The sequence below is a fragment of the Carya illinoinensis genome, chromosome 13 (genome assembly GCF_018687715.1).
Source record: "Carya illinoinensis cultivar Pawnee chromosome 13, C.illinoinensisPawnee_v1, whole genome shotgun sequence".
NCBI lineage: Eukaryota > Viridiplantae > Streptophyta > Magnoliopsida > Fagales > Juglandaceae > Carya > Carya illinoinensis.
Window position 1 is genome coordinate 22,261,061 of NC_056764.1, and position 22,445 is coordinate 22,283,505.

The window sequence follows — 22,445 nt, forward strand, 5'->3', positions numbered from 1 at the left end:
GCCGGTAGTTTTTATTATGAGTTTTGTTACGTACAAGTAAAGTCGTGTACTAATTTGTATATCAATACTTATTCCTTCATAGTCAAAATTTAAATTAATACTGTTTTTAATAAAATTTACTTTTTGACCAATCACATTATATTAGTGTACATATTAGTACGCAGTTGTATTTGCAACTAGATTTTTCCTTTTATTATAGCATTTATGCCAGATTTGCAAATATTGCTCTCTTTTTCCGTTTACCTATCTTTAATTAAGGAGCATTTATTTGTGATTTAATTCTCAAAAATAGTCCACCTCTTGTAACTGCAACCTCCTTTAGCCTAATGGTCTCCCTAAGCTATCCATTAAACAGAACCGAGTATCTCATGAGAGAAGACACTCCATGACAAGTGAAATCCACCTATTTCCAAATCCAAGCTTTTTCATAATTTCTTCTAAAACTTTTCACTCAATTATGTTGTATCCCTTTGACATATCCAATTTCAGTGCCACACTTTCCTCTTTGCCTTTCTTTCTAGTCTTCATGGTGTGCAAAGCTTCATAAGCTAATATCACATTGTCAGTGATGAGTCTCTCAGGTACAAATGCATTTTGATTGTTGGATATAATAGTACTTTTTTCAACCTGTTTGCTAGCACTTTTAATACAAGCTTATAAAATACATTACATAAGCTAATTGATTTAAAATTACTAACAGCAGCTAGATTATTCACTTTTGGGAATAAAACAATAAACGTGAGTAATCAATGCATTGATTATTCACTTTTAGAAAGCTTAAGATAGCTTGGCATACTTCCTCTCACATTGTGTGCCAGTAAGTTTGATTAAAGCAAGCTCCAAATCCATAAAGACTTGGGGACTTTAGTAGTGCCATCTGCTGCAATGCTTACTCCACCTCTTTAGTTGTGAATTCCTTTTCCAAATCTATATTCATTTCACTGGTCACTTTCTGCTCTACTGGGGCGAGGCAATTCCTGCTATAACCTCTTGAGATGGGTTTGATGAGCTGAATATGTTCTAGAAATACTTATTACAAGTTGCTTCAATCCCTCCCTGCTTAGTCATTGTCCTTCCTTTTGAGATCTTTAACTTGCTTCATATAATTCTTTTTCCTTTTTTGACTAGCACAAATATGAAAATACTTTGTATTTTTATCAACAAGCTGATACCAATTCATTTTAACTCTTTGTTTCCAATTGATATTTTCCTGCTCAAGAAGAATACCGACTTGATCTTGTAAGGATTTGATGGTGTTAGCATTGTGGGGGCCCTCGTTCAACTGTTCTTGCTTGATTTTTTTTTTTAATCATACCAATATCTCTCTTATGAAATCTTACTTTCTACAGGTTCCACTTGGGTAAAGCCCCTTACACGCCTGAAGTTTGCTTTGCACTATTTTGATAGGATTTTGTCCAACAAAATTTCTTTCCCGGGTTTCATTTATAACAATCTCACTATCATCTTCCAATGTCATACTTGAAAGTACTCTTCCTTTTTCTCTTTACCACACTCTCTTCATTCAGTGTTAAAAGTAGTGGCTTATGATCCCCATTTTCAATTAGTTATGACTATTGTAAGTTAGCCACACTCCTTTCTAACCTCTCCTTAGTAAGGTTTCATCCTTATGTCTATTGCTCCATGTGAACTTCTCACATTTTCATCCAAAATCAACCAAGTTGTTTACCTCAAGAGCATTTTTGAAATCTTCTCTTTGACCTTCAGGCCTTTGTCTTCCAACACTTTTCTCAACTTGGGAGGTAATTTAATTGAAATCACCTATCACACACCATGTTTGGTTTGGTTGTGGCCTTAACATCGATAATAGATCTCGTGTTGATTTTCTCTTATTACTATCAGGGTGTCCATATATGCTTGTGAGGAACTAGCTAGGTGTCTTTTTTTTTTTTTTTTTTTTTTTTTTGCATAAAGGATTCTGGCATGTATATGGTACTAAGAAAAATTTATGAATTCAACTTCCACTTCCCCATTCCACAATAATGCCAAACCCACACTTGCCTATTGGATCAATAGCAAAACAGCCCTCAAATTGCAACTTCCTTTTCACTAAATCAAACTTTCTTGCAGGTAATTTTGTGTCAAAGAGGAAAAGTACTTTGAGTTTATTTTCCTTCACCAAGTGATAAAGGTCATGAACTGTTCAAATGTTCCTAAGCCCTCGACAGTTTCAGCATAAAATAGTCATAATGATTAGCGAGGCTGACACTCAGCCATCACCATCGATGGAGTTTTTAATGTTTTGTTCCACCCCATTTCCTCTACCCTTTTTAACAGGTCTTTCTTCACTACCCTTAGCTTTAGGGCTGTAAATGAACTAGTTTATTCGATAGTCTGCTCAGCATTCGCCCAGCTAAACTTGAATTGAATTCAACTTGTAAAAAAAAAAAATCATCCATAAAAGTAGATACCTGCTCGATTAGTAAATGACACAAACCTGACAAAACTTGACTCAACTTGGCTAAAGCTCCTTAAAGCCCCTTGTTTATGCTCGAGTCGACTCGTTAGCTCGACTCAATTAAAGCTCATTCATATATTGATATAAATATACATACACCTATGTGTACACACACACACACACACACACACATATATATATGTATGTATTAGCTAATAATATAAGTATATCACTTTTATAATTAAATATATAATATGTAACCTAATTCCTTATGCCTACATATTAAATATACTTCATAGTTACATTTTATGATTTGAACAATAATTAGTCGATAAGATTTAATGATTTCATATACTAGTATGTAGGAACCATAAATTAAATAGATATATGCTATCATATTATGTGTATGTATTAATAATTTATGCAGACATATAATATATTGTTATTATGGATATATATCACCTAGTTAGATATTAATTATTTATAAATTTTTAAAATCTTATAATTCAATAGATGTTCTACTTGTTAATTTCACAAATTCAATATTAAGCTTTTTATTTTTTATTTATCTAATTTATTAATTATTAAATCTTATTCAAAAAATAAACAACTCGAGTCGAGCTCAAGCTCATTTTTGGGTTGAGCTCAAGTTGGGAATTTAGTTTATCAAGTCAAGCTCGAACAAAAATTAAATAAAAATCTCAAACTCGAGCTCAAGGTTTTTGAATTGAGCCGAGCTTGCCAAGTCAAAGGCCGGTTCGACTCGGCTCGATTATAACCCTACTTAGCTTCAATCCTATCCCCACTTCTTTTATTCACTTTGCCAAAAGATAATTAAGAATAATTACCTTTTAGTCAAGCTCTTATTTTCTAGGTTCCATTAACTAGATTCCTTCTCTATTTGTGTTCCTCAACATTTTCTACAAGGCACAGTTCATTCTTATTATAAGAATATCTGTGTTTGGATTAATGGACTTTCCTTCCATATGCATAATGGGCCTTTGAATTATTCCCCTTTCCTCTTGGCCCTTGTCCCTTTTATGTAAAACACTAGCCTCCCCATAACTTCTTCCACTTGATGCCTCCACAATTTCAAAATTTAGATAGTTTCCAACCATTTCTTCCCTGATCATCACCTCCATAATACTAGCCTGATCATGACTTTTAAAATTTGAAAGTAGCATATCTTCCAAAAAATCAGCACCATCAAAACACAATTTTGAGCTTCCACCATTTTTGTCGTCAGCTATTCTCCTCTTAGTGGACTCTTCACTCTTTGTTCCATCACTCGTCACCATCGTGGGTTCAGTGGCATCCCACCACACCTTGCCTTTCCCTAGTGTGAATCTCCCCACCACACTTTGTAGATGGCTCTTGTTCTTCTTTGCGTTCAAAGTTCCTCTTTTTATGAAACTTTTTAGCTCACAACCATGCCCCAAATTGATTCTTTCCTGTCATATTCTTTGGATCCTTTGAAGTTGAGTTGTTGCAACCTTCTTCCCCATGGACCAGTTGTCCACACTTGAAACAAATTCTAGGGAGCTTTTTATATTGTAACAGTACGCATCGATCAACTTCCAACAAATTAATTGTTCTTCCCCTAAATATAGGTGTCAGGGAAAATTTCTCCTAAGGAGTTCGGTCCAACCCAGGTAGGGATGTCATTCGACCCAAGGTTAAACCTAAGCCCATCCAAGTCCATACCATATAACTACAGGTACCCCCAGCTCAAGAGGACGTGAGTCAGGCCAATGAGTCGGGTGGGCAGTGTAACAGCCCACTAGAAATTCAATTGTGAAATTTCTATTAACTTTAGGAACCTCGTGAAAACCCCATAAGTTTTCACGAATCCATTAATCATATAGGTTTTTGTCTAACTACATAGTTAGTGTTATTATTTACTATGGTATCAGAAGTGTGTTTTTGATTATTGGAGATAGTTAGAAGTGTCAAAATGTATTATGGTTTGTGCCATTAGACTCGGAGGGTTATTTAAAATCTTATGTCGCAATAACATTTTTTCATATTTTCGGACAAAACGTCTGTTCAAAACTGTAGATATTATTAGATAAAAAGAAATATCTTGAGGTAATTTTCATGAATATTATTGGGTAAAAATATTTTGAGTTGATTTTTATAGATATTATTAGATAAAAATATTTTAAGTTGATTTTTTGTAGATACTATTGGATAGAATATTATGAGATAATCTTTTATAGATATTGTGGGTAGGAGAAAACTACACTCAACTCTCAAATCCAGCCCCATCTCTTCCATATCTCATCCATAAGTATCTCCAGCCACCTCTCCCCACAAAATTATTTTCATTTACACTTTCCATTGAAAGAATATCAAACACTCTCTCTCGGACAGCTTTTAGGGGGTCTTTTGCACACTCATTTCGAAACTTTTGTAAGTATTTTATCATAAAATCTCCTTCATATAAGTTGTTCTTTTTTTAGTCTAGTTTATGTGAATATCTTATTTGTCCCATTTGAAGATCATTTGGTCAGTCAAATATTGTATAAACTATAGAAAGGTCATTCTGGGAGATAAACTGGAGAATATGTTATAGTTTGGAGTTTTTGACCAAGCTAATGGATAGATATTGGTCCGAAATTTTTATGGAGTATTGTTAACATGTGTATATGATTATTGGTTGAGGATTTTGGCATGATTAAAGGTTTTGATGAAAGATTTTCTTAGATTTAGAAACTTAGAAACTGGAAGAGGAAAAACAGTTTCTGTTTTGAGAAAGTTTAACTCTTTGGTGGTCTAAACCTATTCCAATGACTTTGATAATTTTATTGGAGGATCCTAAACATCTTATATACATGTTATAATATTATTTTGAAGATATTTGATGTTAGTTTCAAAAATATAAAATTTTATGCAAAGAGATATTCAGATAAGCCAAAGTGTGGATATTCTTGGCTAAATTTATGTTTTGATTAATTTCTAACCATGTGATCTTGAATTAGAAGCTTATATATATTTTAGGACATCTTTTTAAACCATGTGATGGTTTGGTTTGAAGATCATATATTTATAAGTCATAGATCAAGAGATTTATCAAAACTAGTTGAGGAAAAAGTTTCTGTTTTTGGACTAAGTGTAAAACCAAAAACTCCAAATGTTATTTTGTGATTTTGGTGACTTTAGTTTGATGATTTAAAGCATGGTTGATGTTAGGATGATATTATGAATATGTTAGAAGTAAGATTTGATTTTTGAAATTCTTGGAGATGTTTTGATTTAAGGTCAAAACTTGTGATTCAAGTGCTTGGATCTTTTTACAAAAAAGTTTGGTGTTAATTATTAGCTTTTTCTAAATAGATGTTTTAAGTATGGTTTTGAACTTAGGATTGGAAGATGTTTGTTGCAAAATTTTGGTTTGAGCATGAGTTTTAAAGTTGAAAGGAATTGCAACAAAAATCAAGGGAAATGGCCTATGGATGTTTCGGCCATAGTGTGTTCTTCATAGTTGTATTTTGTTTTAAATTTTTCTGAGTTGATATTTAAGTTTAGGACAAAATTTACATGAGGAATGTAAATTTTAGAAACTTTTGGAGTTAGTATGCAAAATCCTTGTTACAGGACCTGAAGGAGAATCAGGAGCTGATCAACTAGACACAGTTGACTAAGCGACAGTGCGACGTCAATGTTAATATAGTAGTTAACGTAAATTACTACTTGTACAATGGAGTTGCATCTCTAGTACTTTTTGGATCATAACCATTTTGGACTAGTGTTGTGATCTATTCAATGGGTCTTTATGTATGAAGTATGTTTTAAGCATTTGGGATATTTTCAATTTGGTGCATAGTATTGCTAAAGAAAAAAAATTATCCGCTGCGAATATTGCATAATGTTAGATACATGTTAGGAACATTGCATCTTATATGTCATGAACGGGGGCATGTAACCTTGTGTTGCATGTCTCGACGCTTCAAATGTCCGTTCGATCCCAAATGGAATTTGGGGGCGTCACAGGCAGTGACCCAAGAGACACTCAGCACTCCTATCACTAGGGAAGAAACAGCACACCACCTCGATGGGACACTACAATCTGACCCCTAGGCCAAATTGCATTTATGGGGCTTTGGCAGAGGCCACTCAAGGGGGCAGGGTATGGAGCTGCTTTGGGGACAAATATAAGTATCCCCCTCGAGCACTATAAGAAGGAAAGCTGAACAATACTCCCATTCTTCTAAGAATTTTCCTCCAAACGAGACTAATTTAAGCATCAGAGGCTCCATCCGATGACCCACCCAGCTGCTAGAGTTGGGAGTGATTTTGTGTATGCAGGTACCGGAAGACTCGAGCTCCCAAGTAGTCCGGTCCAAAAGCTTACGAAACACGTCATTAACAATAAGTTTTCTCAAGTCAATTTCAATCTTGACTATGAGGTGGTGTCCCCATATAATGCCATCTTCCTTTACATCAACTTCATAAACCTTACCGATCGTCTTCCCAATCTGCATTCCAATTTCACTCGACATACACATCAAGGGGAGATTATGAAACTGGGTCCAGAAAACTTCTAAATCGGAATTCATTAGCTTCGATAGGGTTATACCATCGAATGTCTTGATTATGAACAACATATTATCAAACAACCACGGCTTCCCAACTAGAACTCTTTCTCGATCTATCACCTTCTCAAAAGTTATGACAAATAAATTTGGATTTATCTCTTGAAAAGAGAGAGGTTTGTTCAATCTCCAAACTTTGGTCGTAGTAGATCTAACAACTTCACTTCCAATCACCCTATTCAAACATAATTTCCCAACCAAACCCTGCTCCCCCTTCTTAATTAGCTCATCCATGTGCTCTATTTTCAAATCTATTACTGAATTCTCTTCCTCTAAGAATCTTAGTTGCTTCCATTTTTTTCTAAATTATCCATCTTCCACTCAGTCCTGTAACTATAACTAGGGAACTTACCTCTCTTACTTTGATGAGTAAGAACAGACTATCAACATTCCACCTTTCCTTCTCTCTTGGGAGAAAAGTTAGAGGAGACTCAGTATACTCTGCAAATGATTGTGTTATATTTGGAAGAGTAACAACTAGTGAATGGACAAAGATATAAGGTATCCTAAACAAGTATTACTTCTGAACAAATAGAAAACCACCATGTTTTTTAGCTCAAATGCTGCAATGAATGTCAGAGAACAAATTTTGTAGGTAGCAGGAATATCATAGTCTAATTGATAGTCTCAAAGGGCAAGCCATCCAATTTGGGTCTGCAAGGGAATTTTTCAATAAGAAGGTTTACATAGAAGTTGACAAAATGACTCTTAATAGCATCATGATCCGAGCAAACTTGTTTATCAACCCAATGGAAGAATTTAGTGCATCTATCATCTTCTTTCAACCAAAAGGCTCACAATTTCTGTTTGCATTCGACATCTTCAAATCCCTCTACAATGCTTTGAACTTCCCAACCAAAATAAAACTTGGTGAGCCCTCTAAGAGATACGAGGACCACCACAACCTTATTTTCTCCAAAATACTTTCAACTTTTAGCCACATATTTTTAAATTTGAAATATCTATTACCCTCATGAATGCCCCTATAATCAAGTATGATGGAAATATTGTTCTAACAAACACTAGCCATCTCTTCTGGAGCAAAGTAGAGTAGTGAGGCTCCCATGATAGAGATACCAAAAATCTGTCCAAACGGGACCAAGCTCGATGATTGGACCAAGTATGCATACAACAAGTGGTAGATTTACCAAATCTATATTGAAGATAAAATAAAAAAACTCATTCATTGCAAGGCTTTGTTGGACTTCTCTCGATCTTTCACTAGGGAGCTAAGTGATATAAAATTCTTCATTAATAAATCAAGGTATGTTCCACCAACTGGCCAAACTAGCAAGCTCATCCCATAAATCCTTCCTATTAATGTCCACATTTGGCCTGTACACACCAAAGAAAGCCCAACTAAAACCAACTAGAATGTTCTTAAAAAGAAAAAAAAAGCCATTGTCTAACTTCCAATACACTCCCTTAATAAACTCAGCCACCCTCGTATCCCACATAATAAGAATACCCTTGGTTGCTCCAATGGAAGTAAGGTACACCTGACCCATAAACGAACAGCCCCAAAAATTAGTAATGATGCTTTAATCAATGAACTTAAGCTTGGTTTTCTACAAACAAACAATATCCAATTTTTAATGACATAAAAGATTCTTAACTTGAAAGTGCTTATTGTGATCATTAAGACCTAGAATATTCCAAGAAAAGGTTTTAGGCTTTATGGGAAACTACAAACTTTCCCTTAGATCTTCTTCTACTAGTACTCCCCTCCCAGCCATCATAATTAATCTAACTAGTGAGACGCTTAAGCTCTTTATTTTTTCTAAAGGTGCATTTAGGGAATAGAGAACCACCCGCCTTAATGGAAATGAGCAATGTCTTAGATTGCTCCTCAAACCCTTCACAATAAATCCCCACACAATCTTAAATATTCTTCACTTTCTGAATCACTTAGTTCGAAGGTAATCTACGCATTGTAGGCAAAGGAGACAATGTGCATAATGGCACTAGATCCACCTCATCCTCCATAAACACCATTTGAAGATCACAACCAACCTCCTCAACTTAGTCAAAGTGTATAAATGTAGTAACTTCTCCCCACGAAATCCCAAACCACTTTCAATACCACCTTCCCCTTGGACTAGCTGAAGTTCCTCATAGTCAACACTGTTGGCTGCCATAGCATGCAAAAAAAAAACAGAGCAAAGAATAACTTGAAACCATAATATCCTCCAAAGGGACACCCGCAGACAAGGGCCTAGCTGTGATGATGGGAAAACTCTAAAATAAGGCAAAAGAAAAATCAAGACCTACGTGGGGAAGGTCAACTTAGACACCCTTTAGAACCGTGAAGCACCATAGGCACAATAATTGTCTCCTCCATCCTCAATACATAAAATGGCCCAAAAATTGGAAGGAAAACCCCTCGGTGCATGTTAATACCACCCTCACACATTAGCAACACTAAATAATGGGAAGCCGAATCAAAATCAGCTGATATAGAAGCATCTCGCAACACTTCTTTGAGAATCTCATTCACCAGCAATAAAATTGATGGGATAACAATGGGCAAGTGATCAAAGGCAATTTTCGACTGGTTCTAAGTTAGCACCGATGGCGATGGGCCATCCATCGACAAGCTAGGCCTAGCAAAGGAAGAAGCGCCTTCCTCAAACAAAGACGAACCATGAAAAGTTTTAGCCTGCCACATGAGTTGAGAATTTGCCCTAGGCCAAACCCCCAATAAGGCATTTTCTTTACTACCACCTGTTGATTGCTTAATGACGAGCCCGTTAACAATAGACCCCTTAACAACAAGCCCTAAATTGAGGCCCAGTGAGAGCGACCTAGATAAAGCCAAACAACTTGGATTAGGAAGTGTTGAGCCTAGTGAAGAACCCAAGCCCAAATTCACTTTGGAAAGAAGATTAATCTTCTCCTTCACCTTGGGCAGCTCAGTTCTCATTGCTAAAAGTAAGCTCCTCATGGTTCTCAGGCCAATAATCTCAAGAAGGAAAACGCCACCAACCATAGTCGGAGGACGTGCAACCTAATTGGTTGAAGGGCCAAACCCTATAAGAGACAACTCACTGCTTTTCCCATAATCACCACGATGATGACAATCATTGAGAAGTCAAAATAGACACTAGCTTAACCAACGCAGCCTTATACAACGCCTAACCTAGATAAGAGCCAAATAATGGCCACATAACTTGGGGTTGCTCCCCTCCCATCGAGTGGCCCTCCAATAAATGATTCTAAACCTTTGTTTCCATTCATTATGATGAGATGTTTGAAGGATTCTTCAATGTGCCTGCAAAGACTCTGCCTTGATTTCCTTTAGGTAGGACGATAACACTGGGATTTCAACCTCCTCCATACACCTCCAATGACAATAAACTCTTAAAGAATTCGCCCAACACTGGACTAAAAAGATGCAGTTTCCTTCATGAATGGTTTTGAGGAATTTCTTTTGGTCTCCCATCAAAACATTACCTTCCCTCTATTGACCAACCCAGCCACCACTCCATTTCTTCTAGAAATGAACTTCGTCAATCGCTTGCCCTTCTTAGTGATTCTGAAAAACCTCTTATCCTCAACGGAAAATACAAACTTAGCATGCACCCGTAAACTCCACATCATGCCCCACGCTACTCAGAAGTCAGAACATAAATGATAATACAATGGACAGAAATAAGGAAGAATTTGAAAAGTCCTTAGAAAGTGATCCATAAAAGATCGTCATTTCCGGCAAAAAGCACTGAAAATAAGTTGGTTGGTTATGAAAAAATCACTAGACATTATTTTTTAAGTCTTAATATTAATCTTAAAACTTGATTTTAAACTTCTCTTACGAATCAAATCTTCTCATGCCAGCGGTGTGAAAGATATATCCAGACCAATTCGCAAATAGAAGAAATCCACCCACAAATGATCCGAGACAGGAAGGTAATACTCCCCTGAACAACAGGATCTTCTAATCAAGCCCAATGAATGGGTAATTAATCATAATCGCAGTTTTACTCACAAAGACTATTCCATGCGTTTATATCGATGACAAAAAGGGTATTTTTTGAGAACTAAGTAATAGCAGGTAAAGCCTTCCAACGCTCACATGAACCCACAAAAACAGTGCAGAGGAAAATCTACAATTCTTTTTCAAATTACTACAGCAAAATGAGGTAAACCTACATAAAACGATTATGAACAATGCTTAAACTTATCCAAGCCTCAAATTTCTTTATTTTCTCATCTCTTTCTCTTGGCACCAGCCCCTGCACCTCGCCCACCTTTCTTTTCTGTAGATCCAGAACCACCTTTTCCTCTGCCAACTGGTGTTTTCTTAGCACCTGAGTTTCCTGTGCCCTTCAGATCCAATTCTACTTGCACTCCTACAATATGACATAACGCACAGACAGCACAACTAATGAATTATTCTCATCCATTCAAGAAAACCAATCCAGAATAATTCAAAATGAAATTAGTATTTAGGTGAATACTCCAGACATCAAGTGCAAGTAGGTTACTATTACCAACCTTTGGAATTCAAACTTTGAAGTTCCAACTGCAATTTCTCACCATTGGCAGTACTGTCTGACATAATCAAAAGGAAAATAAAAGACGTTAACCATTATTCCCTGATCAAACAAGCAGTTAATATACTAGAACTAGGAAGAATTATTTCCAGAAATAAATAGATGTGACCAAAAAAAACATATGGCACATTTTCTTAAATGTCTAGAAAGAGCTTCCTATATTAAAATAGATAAGGGATAACTTCAACTCTTTTCATCAATAAGGAACCTAGAAGAATTTAACATAAATAAAGAATTTGACCAAATGTAATTTTTTCATATTTCTAGCAAAGAACTGAAAAAAAGGAAAACTGAGAGAATCAGTTCCATGATTCCACAAGACAGGCGGCATTCTGGAAAATTTTTGTGTAGTTTTATGATGTTTGCTTATACATTGAGAAACAGCCTTGACAACTTCCTAGGGAACGTGAATTTGATAGGAATTAGCTAAACATTCCATTCAGTCTTCTCGAAAAGAAATCAGAAAATGAAAACTGATAGCATCGATAAGATGATGTGGATGGCTGGCTGGCTTTGGGAAAACGTTTCAGAAAAGGGTTTCATATTATCATTCTCAACAACATTTTAACTGGCTTCAGTTATAGTTTTTGTTCTTTTGACTCCCAAGGGCTAAAAACTCTTTCTCAAACGCAAAACCAAAAAAGCCCTGAAGGCATGACTTGTTTGCAATAATATGCAACTTGAGAAAGAAGTAAACAAGAAGCACCTCAAATGAGTTTTCTTCGAATTCTTGCAACTCCAAGAACAGAAGAAATTGTAGGAGAGTTCAAAAGCAAACAGGTCCTCAAGTTAGCTTGAGGCATGGACTACCAGTTTGCAAAGAACTCACATTTGTGCTAGGCGCACTTAAGCACAGGGCCGTTTAGAGCCTAGGCACAAAGAGCAGAGCTCAAGCACACGCCTGATTGAAGTAAAGCGCATAATTTTAAAGTTAATATATAGTAACAAAAAATCCACAAAATGCAATAACAAAAGGTTTAAAAAACAAGATGATAATATATTTAACTGACTAACTCAATTTATTAGAGTATTTTGCAATATGAAAACCATGTAATCAACTAATTAAATAAAATTTAGGGAATTTTAGTCAAACAACCTTGGGCTATAGGGTTCTTAGGTTGATGATATTGTAACTTTTCTTTTTTGAGAAATAACCCATATAGTATGAGTTAATTAGAGAGGACCCTCTGTTAATTTTGTGTCCATCAAAGTTAATCAAAAACACATGGAAGCCTTACAAATTGCCACATATCACCTTTAATTTTTTCTTAAATAATTTAATTAATTTTCTGGAAAAAATAATAATAAAAAGTAAATTTTTCATATAAATAAAAAAATTATTATTTTAAAATATCAAACTTTGAAAAATGGGTGGCCAAGCTTTACTTAAACATAACATTTAATGTAATTCTCTTGTGCTTTACTTAATATCAACATGATGCTGGATAGCCACTCATACAAAAAACATATTTGATAGCCATAATCAAATTAAAGTACATGGCTAAATTAAATCAAAATATACCACAGAGGCAATGACCAAAAAGCTGAAGAATTGTTGGCATTGACTTCCATGCTAACATAAGCAGTTAAATACCAATCCATCCAGAAAGCCAACTTGGACTTTCATATCGAGTTCAAAGCATATACATCACGAATGACAATGTGTGGCACCATGTCACATAAATAACCTTCAATATCAACTAAATACTTGAGAATAGGGTCTTAAAATGATATTTTAAGTTTTTTTTTTTAAATAATAAAAGTGTGCTTTTTTGCGCTTTAAGCTAACACAAAAAACCCCAAAAAGTGCGCTTAAAGCTCACTTTTGTAAATGCTCTTTGACCTTGGGGCTTTGTGCTTAAGTGCACCTTTAACGACACTGGCTAAAAAGGTACCTCACATGTCTGGACTCATACTTCAGATCTATACCAAAACGAAAGTTTCAGTAGACCATCTAGCAATGATGGATAAAGCACAGAGCGCCAAAAGGAAAGCATAGTTACACTAAAGGACTTTAAGCATGCTTTGTGTGCTAAAGTGCCATAGAAGTGCGCTTTTGAAATCTGAAAAAAAAAAAAAAAACCTATAAACATTAGTTCAAGAGCCAAAAAATGATACAAACAAATATTCTTATGTATTTTTAGCTGATATTGAATATGATTTATGTATCATGGAGCCACATGCTGCCATATGTGATGTATGTGCTTTGATTGAACCATCATTCTTGAGCTTTTTTGGTCATTTTGACTGAACCATGTAATATTTAATTATGGCTATAAAATATAATAGATATGTAAATTTAGTAAAGCATAAGATAGTTTAGAAAAGGTAAATTTGGTCATACACCCCCTATGCAATGGCTCACAAGACGTGCGTGGCAGAGGGGGTGTATAACCAAATTAGCTTTAGAAAATCTGGTTTTGGTTAAATAGAAAAATAGTCCATCTAGTTTGCCTCAAAATCAAATTGCTCCCTCGGTTTTTCAAATTGGCCCCTTCATTAGAATCAGTTACTAAACCGCTAATCAAGCTGTCATGGCATACACTGTGAAAGAATGGTGAAAAAGAACAAAAAATGTCAAAAAATATTTTAAAACATAGGTTAAAAATTAGCAAAAAATGTGTGCGAGAGGCACAAACTACTGTGAGATGGAGGGAAAAAAACATGAGAATATCAAATTTTATTTATGACAAAATATATAGATGCAAGTATGGGAGAATTGTTAAGAAAACAAAACAAATCTTGAAATTTGAATAAATAATAATAATTATTATTATTTTTCTAACAATAATAAAAACAAAGAATGGCGACGCACAGAACAAAAATACAGAAAGTTGTACCTCGGGTACATGGTAAGGTTTTTTAAAACTTTTTGCGGGGGGCCATCTATGTGGTTCCAAACAGGGGGCAGGGGACTTTTTGTATTTTCTAATTTCTTTTCAGTTTTATTTTATGATTTGAGGTTCTTGTATCAATGGACACTCATGCATGGGTGTCGCTCTTGTATATGTCCCATGTGCTTGGGCTATGCCTACTTTATCATTAATAGAACTCTTTGTTTACAGATAAAAATAACTATTTATGATTTGAAGTTTTATAATTATTCAGATTGCTAAATTTTTAATTTAACTTTATTTTTTTTTCCTTTATTGATATTATTATTATTATTATTTAAGTTTAAATTAATTTTTTAGTTTTTGACATGTGGTATGCCATGCCAGCACGAGTTAGTGATTTACTAACTGATTTTTTATCGGAGGGACCGATTTGATCTATCCTAAAACTATAAGGAGTAAAAATTTCAATTTAAAGATACGGGGCAATTTGATTGAGGCAAACCACATGATCCAATTTTGTATTTAACCCTTAAATTTATGCAATTAGTTGATTAAATGATTTTCAAGTAGCATGATACTCTAAATTTAGTAAGGAAAAGGACAATGTACCACTAGGCATGCCCCCTAGTGCGTTTGTACTTTTTTTTCTTTTTCATTCAAACATTTTTTTTTTTAAAAAAAATACATCAATTCACCAATAATCACTTCCTTAACCATTAATGAAAAAAACTTTAAAAAAATAAAATACACGAGGTCAAACTCACTGCTAGTGGATTTTAATTTTTTTTTTTAAATGTTTAAAAAAGTTACAGTGAATTTTTGTATTTTGTTGTTTTAAAAAATGTTTGAAAAAAAAAAGTGAGATTGCACTAGGAGGCACACCCAGCGGTAAGAGCTGGGTGGCACAGTAGGACCCATTTAGTTAATAGGCTAAATATATATATATATATATTTGATAAGTAAATATATATATTAATCAAAGAATAGCCAAAGCCTGATACAGTGTTTTATAGTTGTCCTAGTTAAGTAGGAGCAATAGATACAAAAGATCAAATAAAATGGGCTTATCATCTTGCATTTTAAACCATTTATGGTATTACACATCATCTTTAAAATTATGCACTTCAATCAAGCATTTTCTTGTGCTTTGTGCCTAGGCTCTAGATGGCGTTTACACTTATTTGCACCTAGCACTTTCAACAACATTGGCCTATAGGGTCTTAAAAGGCATCTCACTTGGGACGAAGATTTTCCCCAGCCTGAGCAAAGCATCTTCTGCTATCTTTAGGGGGTGCCACCCGCCCTAACTGGGTAGGTAGCACCCGCCCCCCAGCCCTAACTGGGCAGGGTGGTCATTTTCTACCCCACCCCCAGCCCCATACTGAACCCCCTATCTGCCCAGCCAAACCCAAACTCTAAGATCCAACCCCTAAATTTTCAGATCCACAACCTATATCTTCATATTCAAACCCCAAATTGTTGATCAAACTTCAAATACATAACAAATAATAATAAAAAGAACAGATATGCGGAACCCTGTTACCCACGGCCAAATCTTGGCCATTAGTGCAGTGGGTCTGCATAGGAGGAGATGAAGACAAAAGGAGAAAGAGGCCAAGGAAGAAGAAAATAAGAGGAGAGAAAGAGGGGGCGGCTGGAAGTAAAATATGATGTGGAGTGAGAAGTTTAAGGGTTTTTAAGTTATATACCTAGGGTGGGTGGGTGAAACCAGCGCAGATAGGATACCCTCTGTGACCCGCCCGCTTATGTGTATTTTAAGTACTGATCATCCCACCTGCTCAGTACAGTGTGGGCTGAGCAAATATGCTAGGTGGGCTGGATTATGGGGGCCCGCTCAACACCCCTTGGCCATCTTCCCTACTGTATGTGAATTAACCCTCATCCACTAGGGATTTTCAACCAGCCAAACAAAATAGCAAACTACACAAGCAGAAAAGTGAAGGTAAGGGATGCAACTTCAAGCATATTCCCCCTCATCATTTTCCGTTGCACGTCATGTTTAGTATGCCTTACTACTTTTCGTTTCCTTTCTTTTCTGTTCCCTTTTTGAGGCCGTGTGGGGAGAATGAAATATAAACACACTTGATAAGAATGACTGCTATTAAAAGATCTAGAGTTTACTGTGTGTTTATTAGATGAGAAGACCTCTACATAAATTACTCAGACAGAGACCCTTAGAATGAAAAATTGAGCAACATCAATCAGTTTTTTCCCTTTTTTGCCTCTAGTCGGGGGTGGTTGAGATGAATTAAGTTGAATTTTGATTTTTCCATCACTTCAGTCCTCGAAAATAAGTTTTTGAGGTAGTGTTTGAATCCAAAAGAAACACCAAAAAGAAAAGAAAAAGAAAGCATCAATTTTATCACTCTTTAAATCTGTGTATTTGTTTTTTCCTTTTCTCTCTCTTCCTGGAACCCAAGAGCTGCCAATCATACTTCACTCTTTTCTTTTTGTCAAAGCATGTGGCACGTCTTAATTCGAAGGGATGTAATATATATTTCAGCCCAGGAGAGAGGAGAAAAAGAGGGGGGGGGGGGGGGGTTGGAATGAAAAGTATTGACCATGTGAGGGAAGATCGATCAAATCCTGCAGTAAGTGAGGAAGCTTACCTAAATCCTCTGTATCCGAAGAGTTTTCTTCTTCATTTTCTGCCAATGTGTCAGCATTGACATCAGCAAATCCATCATCAGATGGCTCTAGCATTGCTGCAATTCGCTTTTTAGGAGCTTTTCTCATTCCAGGAAGCATAACCAAATCAGCAGCTCGTACCATTCTTGATTTGCTTCCTTCTTTGTAAGCCTTGGTGAGAGCAGCTTTCACAGCAGGCTGTATACCATCCAGTGGATTTGGATGTCCCTGATGCATAAAGATAATCATGAAATAATACTGTTATAGCAGTTACGATAATCATGATGCAAGCAAAGAAGGTAGGGGTACCCGAAATTTTGATAGCTCCACAATAGTATCAAAATCCTCCTGGGTTATTGAGTAAATGTTCATAAACTCAACAACCTTTTGAACGGCTTCATCCTGGTCATCATTTTACATTGAATGGATGTACACTCAACAAATATTCCATTGTAACTTCACCAACTTTTTGCAAATTAAATAGAGTAGATAAATAGTACTTCCAACCTTATGCAGCTGTCGCAGTGGCTCAGTCAACTGTTTAAGCAGAAGAGTAAGGTATTCTACTCGTAGGATTTCCCTGTATCATTTAGCACAAAGGGGCAATTAGACAGCTAGCAATGGGAGAAAACGAGATTTACCAGCATAAACAACCACCAGAAAGACTAATAATATAAATTTCACGTTGAAACAGAGAGAAAGGGTCAGGGGAATGGAGAAAAAAGTACAATAAATATTCTCTAATGTTATAAATACTGTTAAAATACTTTTTTACTAGTAATGATCATTTCATATAAAAACGCTAAAAGGTGCATTCCACTTACAATGAGGTGTGTACAAGAAAGTCATCTAACTAGAAATAGAAAGAGAGAGATACAAGATAATCATTGAGAGTAGCACATTAAAGTTCATGTGTGCTGTCCAGAGGAGCGTTCAAAAAGAAAGTCTTGAGCTTCTCTATTGTCTGTCCCCAATCCTCAAAATTTCTATCATTCATTTCCCTTTAAATAAACTATATGAGATGTAGGAATTTTGCACACTGCGAGATTTGTGGACTACACCTAATCCTCTGCACGAGTGACACAAACCAAACCAACCTGACTGAAGAAGGACTAGCCCCCTGGCAACGTAGTGGAAGATGGTCGACATACTTCCCACAAAGAGTTCTCTACAACAGGTCCACCACTATTAAGTCTTAACTGAAGCCACCCAATAGACCTTCGGGTAAGCTTCTTTCAAAGCCCTACTACCACACCACTGATCATGCTAGATTTTGCTCCTAGCACCATTTTTCACTTCAAAACCATTTTGCACTTCAAATTTTGTATGATTAGAAACCTTCTCCCATCCTTTTCTTACATTATTCCATAATTGCATCACATATGGTCCTGATCTCATTAGAACAATACCCACCACATAAATATCCCTACTTAGCATCTGCAATCATTCTCCACAAGGCCTCTTTCTCATTCTGATAGTGCCAAAGCCACTTCCCCAAAAGTGCACGATTAAATAAAATAAAGTTCCAAACTAACCCACCCTTAGGGATCGGGGAACATACTTTGGCCCAACTTACCATGTGAAATTTTCAACTCCTCTCCTAATCTACCCCCAAAGGAAGTCCCCCTACAACTTTTCCAGGCGTTTAGCAACAGCAAAGGCAGATTGGAGAGACTAGTCTTCAATTAGTAATCTTCAGTTAGTAAAGTACACGTCAAGTCAAATGAATTAGATATCCTCAATTTTTTTTTTTTTTTATAATTAATAAAAGTTTTATTACCAAGAATAGACATAGCCCAAGTACACAGGAGGTATACAAGAGGAAATACCTACACACAGTAGCTAAAAAGACAGATGAGACTAAAATAAATCCAATTAGGTATACATGAGGAAATACCTACATACTCGTCAAGTCAAATGAATTAGATATCCTATTACTAACACAAGAAAAGTGATTTCTGAACCCTATGGAATTTACTTCAAGTTTGAATCTAACAAACAGGAGATGAAACACTTTAGATATTAACTAGATAACTTGAGTAACATTTAAGCTTCCATGTTGAAGAAAGCACTGCAATAAATTTTACATATGAAATTTTGTAAGGAAGAATAACTGCTTGAGCAGTAGCAAATTGTATAGTGAGTGCCTCAGGTTAAAGCTACATATTTTGTACGGTTAGCATCCACTCTGAAAGATACACCAACAGTAACTTCTTTATGTGAACTGAGAAAACAGGCATTTGCTACATCATTGTATGATTGCTAACGGCCTTTAGCCCATTGGCTTAACATAATTTTGGGGTCAAATACGTGATTGATTTGTACTTTTGTTGAAAGCAGGTAATTGATTTGAACTTGTAAATTCTCATTTCTAAGGATATAGTAGTGCTCCAATGCAATTGGCAATGTTTCTTCTCATAATTTGCAGAACTCATTGACTGTATTTGATAGTTTACAGGATTTCACCACCATTCCAACTTTGGTTCTCCTCTTATTAATATAATTCTCTTACTAATCAAAACTAAAACAGGAATCTTACAGCCATTCCAAGCTCAAAAAGTATAAAATTCTGAAGTTTATTTTCCTCAATCCATCTCCTCAGTAACTAAGCAGTATACCAAGGAAACAGATGTGTTCCAATTCATAATGAGGTAAGTGGCCCACATGGGGTGGACCTTTGGAAGTTTATAAGAAGAAGTTGGGATGCATATTTAGATATACCCGTTTTGAGGTGCGTCATGAGCCCATAATTAAATTTTGGCAAGATATATGGTGTGGTGACAGGGTGCTCAAGGAAGTTTACCTAGAAATCTTCGGTATAGTGAGAATGCAACAAGCCTTGATTGCGGACCTTGTAGACCTATCCAATGGTGTCTTCCAATGGAAAATTACGTTCTCTAGAGATACTCAAGATTGGGAAGTCGACGACTTCTTGGAGTTCTACCATCTGGTGTATTATATTCAAATGAGGGGGGGAAGTTGAAGATAAGATTTCTTGGCACCCTACTAAGAAATGTAAGTGCACCATCCGCTTATTTTACCAATCTCTTTCTACACCTAATGCAAGTCCATTTCTGTGGACGAGTATATGAACGACTATGGATTCTCTAAAGGAAATATTCTTCATATGGATGGCTTCCTTTAGGGAAGATCCTTGCCATGGATTGGTATTGTATGTGCAAAAAGAGCTTTTTCTTTTTTTTTTTTTTTTGGAGGGGTGGACGGGAGTCTATTTGATCATCTACTACTTCATTTTGAGATTTTCATGACCTTGTGGAATGAAATCTTTGCTAGAATGGGACTAGCTTGGGTGATGCCAAGAAGAGGGATCAATCTTCTAGCTTGTCAAAGAGGCTTTCAGGGCAATTTACAGATAGCAACAATCTTGGAGATGGTTCCGATATGCCTATGGTGGTGCATATGGAGGGAGAGGAATGATAGAAGCTTTGAAGTTTCTAGGCAGTCAATGGATGAGCTTAAAATTTTCTTTTTTAATAATTTTTTATCAGTAAATAATAATTTTATTGATAGTAGGTGAATTCAAGTGCACGGGACATATACAAGAGCCACACCTAGGCATGAATGTCTAAAGATACAAGAAAATCATGTACGTTCATGCCATTAAAGTCTATTACAATCAACCAACAGAATAAAGTGTGAATAAAAAAAGTTTTTAAGCTCGTACATTGTCAGTTCACAATCCTCAAAGCTCCGACCATTTCTCTCCATCCATATGCACCACCATAGGTAGGCCGGTATCTTCTTCCACATAGCTACAATTTGAGAGTTACCCACGATGCCTTGCCAATTGGCCAAAAAGTCAACAACCCTTCTTGGCATGACCCAAATAAGTCCCACTCTCACAAAGATATCGTTCCATAAACTCATGGCTACATCACAATGCAATAACGGTAATCCACAAACTCACCGCTTTTCTTACACATATAACATCAATCCAATATAATGAGTCAGCGTTTCCTTAGATTATCTAAGGTGAGAATCTTCCCTAACAAAGCTATCCATACAAAGAAAGAAGCTTTTAGGGGGGCCTTAGATTGTGTTTAGATAGTGAGGTGATCTCAAATACTCTGTAAATAGTAGTGAAAAAGTATTGAATAGTAGTACAAAATAGTAAAAAATAAGTGAAAAGTAATGATAAAATAATAAATAGTAGTGAAGTATTCTTACTTACCACTCAAACCAGCCCTAGTCTTCGATGTGTTCTTCCATGGGAATGTTCTTATATTATAGAGTGTCATAAGAGACTTATAGTACGGCTGTACAATAAATCTCCCTTCTTGGATGGTGACCACATCATCTTACCTGCTCCTACAGTCACTCTACAATTGTGCACAAGATTGAAGAAATCTGTAAATGTGTTAATTTCCCAATCTTGTGCAGCTTGAAGGAAAATGATGTTCCATTGGAAAGGGCCACCAGAGAAATCCATAAGCTCTGGTACTAAGGCCACCTTTCTGTGTGCAATGTTGTATAGTATTGGGTAGGCTTCTTTGAGGATTCGATCTCAACACCATAAGTCATTCCAGAATTTTTAATTCTAGAGCCATCCCCAACTACAAAACGTGTTGATCAATGGAGGTTGGTCCAGCCTCTTCTTATGTGTTTCCAAAGCCCAACCCCATGTGGTCCACTCACCTCATTCGAGCACCATCCTCCCCACAATCCACCATATTTTAAATTTAAGATCACTCTCCATAAAGCTCCTCTCTATTTGTGATATCTCCATAACCATTTACCCAATAAAGCCTTGTTGAAAACCAACAAATTTTGAATTCCCAACCCACCTCTACGTATAGGGGAACAAACCGTAGCCAAATTGACCAAATGAAACTTTAATTTTTCGTCGAACCCCCCCCCCCCCCCCCCCCAAAAAAAAAAAAGAAAAAAGAAAAAAAGAAAAGGAAATCTCTTTGTAATTTCTGTGACTGGTGAGCCACCTCGCATGGTATTGGGAACAAAGATAAGAAGTAAGCAAGCAGGTTGGATAGAGTACTTTTGATCAACGTAGCTCTACCACCTTTGGACAAATAAAGCCTCTTCCAACTCACTAGTTTGCATTCCATTTTTTCCAACACCCCATCCCAAATGGACTGCAACATAAGGAGGCACCCAATGGAAGACCGAGATACTTCATTGGCAGAGTTGAGACTTTGCATCCTAGGATATTAGCCAAGCTTAAAACACTGGTAACATTTCCAACTGGAACTAATTCTGACTTGGTAAGATTCACTTTCAAGCCCAATGCCGTTTGAAAGCAAAGTAAAAGAGCATGCAAAGCTTGAATGTGATTATGCCTAGCCTCACAAGATACAAGAGTGTCATCAACAAAGAAGAGGTGGGTCATCTCAAGTGTACAGATTCTTGCATCCCCAAC

At 36.1% G+C, this 22,445-nt stretch overlaps 1 protein-coding gene across 1 annotated transcript in view; it reads right to left on the reverse strand.

Annotated features, from left to right (window-relative positions):
- Positions 1–10,943: 10,943 nt before the first annotated feature.
- Positions 10,944–22,445, reverse strand: part of LOC122291791 (replication factor C subunit 1) — a 30,564-nt gene continuing 19,062 nt past the window's right edge. Inside the window, exons 19-23 of the mRNA XM_043099767.1 lie at positions 17,558–17,630; positions 17,360–17,452; positions 17,032–17,278; positions 11,506–11,562; positions 10,944–11,360 (exon numbers count right to left, since the gene is read on the reverse strand). Coding sequence (XP_042955701.1) covers positions 11,218–11,360; positions 11,506–11,562; positions 17,032–17,278; positions 17,360–17,452; positions 17,558–17,630 — 613 coding nt within the window. The 3' untranslated portion in view covers positions 10,944–11,217. The remainder of the gene's footprint in view (positions 11,361–11,505; positions 11,563–17,031; positions 17,279–17,359; positions 17,453–17,557; positions 17,631–22,445) is intronic.